The sequence below is a fragment of the Fulmarus glacialis genome, unplaced genomic scaffold (genome assembly GCF_000690835.1).
Source record: "Fulmarus glacialis isolate BGI_N327 unplaced genomic scaffold, ASM69083v1 scaffold49468, whole genome shotgun sequence".
NCBI lineage: Eukaryota > Metazoa > Chordata > Aves > Procellariiformes > Procellariidae > Fulmarus > Fulmarus glacialis.
Window position 1 is genome coordinate 1 of NW_009228628.1, and position 1,929 is coordinate 1,929.

Genomic DNA, 1,929 nt, shown 5'->3' on the forward strand with positions numbered 1-1,929 from the left:
GGGGTAAGGGATGCTCCAGGTTCCATTGACCGTACAGTATAGAGTTGTTTTTCCAATAAGAGAATAGCCGGGGTCACAGCTGTAATTTACAGACTTTCCAGGGATGAACACTTTCACATCCTTGCCATCGTGCTGGCCGTGGTCAATTGCTGACGGGGAGGGACACAGCCGCCCTACAGGGAAGGAAATCTTCACTGAGAATAGGATGGGCTTTTGGGTTTTCTGTTTTGTTTTCCCGCTTAGCACTAGAGAACTGAGTCTCTCTAAGTATAAATATGTGGATTTTCACTTTTCTCCCCTTCTTTCCTCCCGTAATCCCTTTCTATGACTGGCATATCCACAAGTGAAAAAGGCAGGTGGATGCACCTTCACACCGAGGGGCAGGGACGCTCCAAGCTCCAGAAGAAGTACAATGAAGCTGTGCCTCTCCAACAAGAATGTAGCCAGGATCGCAGGCGTAGCTCACGGACATGCCGCTGGCGAAAACTGCCGTGGCTTGGCCACTGTGCTTTCCGTTGGCAATGGCTGGAGGGTGAGAGCACTGCAAGACTGGGGGAAAAGAGCAAAACCACATTCATGTCAGTAGTGAGAAAAAGGAGGAATATGGAAAAATGAGTGAGTTGGTGCACAGGAGCATTGCAGCTGAGCTGCCAGCCTGTAAGAGACAGGGGTGTCTTGGACAGCTATCTCTTGGCTGCTGCATATTGCCAGAGTCCACCCAGATGCTTCAGCCCTCTGGACTACTTAGCTCGTATTTCTGTGCACTCATCCCCGGTGAGTGCCAGAGGGCTCTCAGTGAGCGCAGCAGGGCCGGTGCGGGCACTAACACATTCTGGCCCCACATCCTCCCCGGCCCCTCCTGTCTTGCAAACAGCCACTGCTCGGCAGCACGTCCCTGTGTGTGCCCTGCCCTCCCTGCAGCCTCGCCAGCGGGGACGGATTCCCGCGCACCGCAGAGCCCTACCTCCGCACCGCGGCGGCGGCCCGCTCCACACGCCATGCTCCCCGTCCGCTGTGGTGCAGAAGATGGAGGGCTCGGGGGCCGGGGTCGCAGGGGTAGGTGACCCCATCCGCGTAGGAGAAGGTGCCCATCAAGTGGCCACTGTGTCTCCCGTGGGGGATGTCCGGCGGCGGATCGCAGGCGATACCTGTGGGCGCATACAAGGTGGCTTTTAGCATCAGTGCTGCAGCAGCACCCGGGGTCTGCAGGACACACATGCTTCTCAGGAAGGGAGCCGATGAGGATGAACTCATCTCAGTGGTGATGCTCTCTGTCTTTGCCTTGGAAGATCTTTCCCAAGGACAGCACGGATCTGAATCTCTTTGTGCTGTGTTTGGTTTCTCACCAGTCTCTGCTCAGCTCCTGCTGCAGTGTACTTACTCTGGCAGACGGGAACATCACCGCTCCACCTCACTCGCGTCCCAGAGCTCGAAATCACACAGTGCCGCTGGGATGCTCCAACCAGCCTGTGCCTGGGGTCAAACAAAGTCACTTGTGTCACTACAGGACCGTCTTTGGAGGTCGCATGTCCCACAGCAACCAAGTATTGCCTTAGTTGCCATCTAATACTGCCGTTTTAAAGCTATGAACCTTAGCTCGTATGGGGACCTCCCCCCAGGTCCCCTCGATCAGCACAGGGAGTGCACCCCTGGGGGGCTCAGGGAGCTGCCACGCCCTCTCCTCTTCCTTCTGTCCTCTAGAAAAGTCCACTTTAACGACTTCTGGTTTAAGCCAAAGCTTCCAAAATAAAATGCGCTCCACGCAACCAGACTGAGGCAGTCGTGCCCTCTAAATGGCACTTAAAAATTTATAAATAAAACCCCTTCTCCACTTTCTGTTGCCATTTGTCTAGAAATTAGACTAGAAATAGACCGTTGCAAAGACCAGAATTGCTTTTGTGCCAAAATTGTTTTAAACTACCCAAAGGA

At 54.2% G+C, this 1,929-nt stretch overlaps 1 protein-coding gene across 1 annotated transcript; it reads right to left on the bottom strand.

Annotated features, from left to right (window-relative positions):
- Positions 1 to 35: 35 nt before the first annotated feature.
- Positions 36 to 1,070, bottom strand: LOC104080959 (complement component receptor 1-like protein; the record flags this gene model as incomplete). Its single annotated transcript, XM_009583522.1, has 3 exons — positions 965 to 1,070; positions 412 to 549; positions 36 to 173 (listed from the first exon to the last, which is right to left on the bottom strand). Coding segments are annotated over exons 1-3 (382 nt in total), but the record flags the coding sequence as incomplete, so codon positions are not given.
- Positions 1,071 to 1,929: the final 859 nt, after the last annotated feature.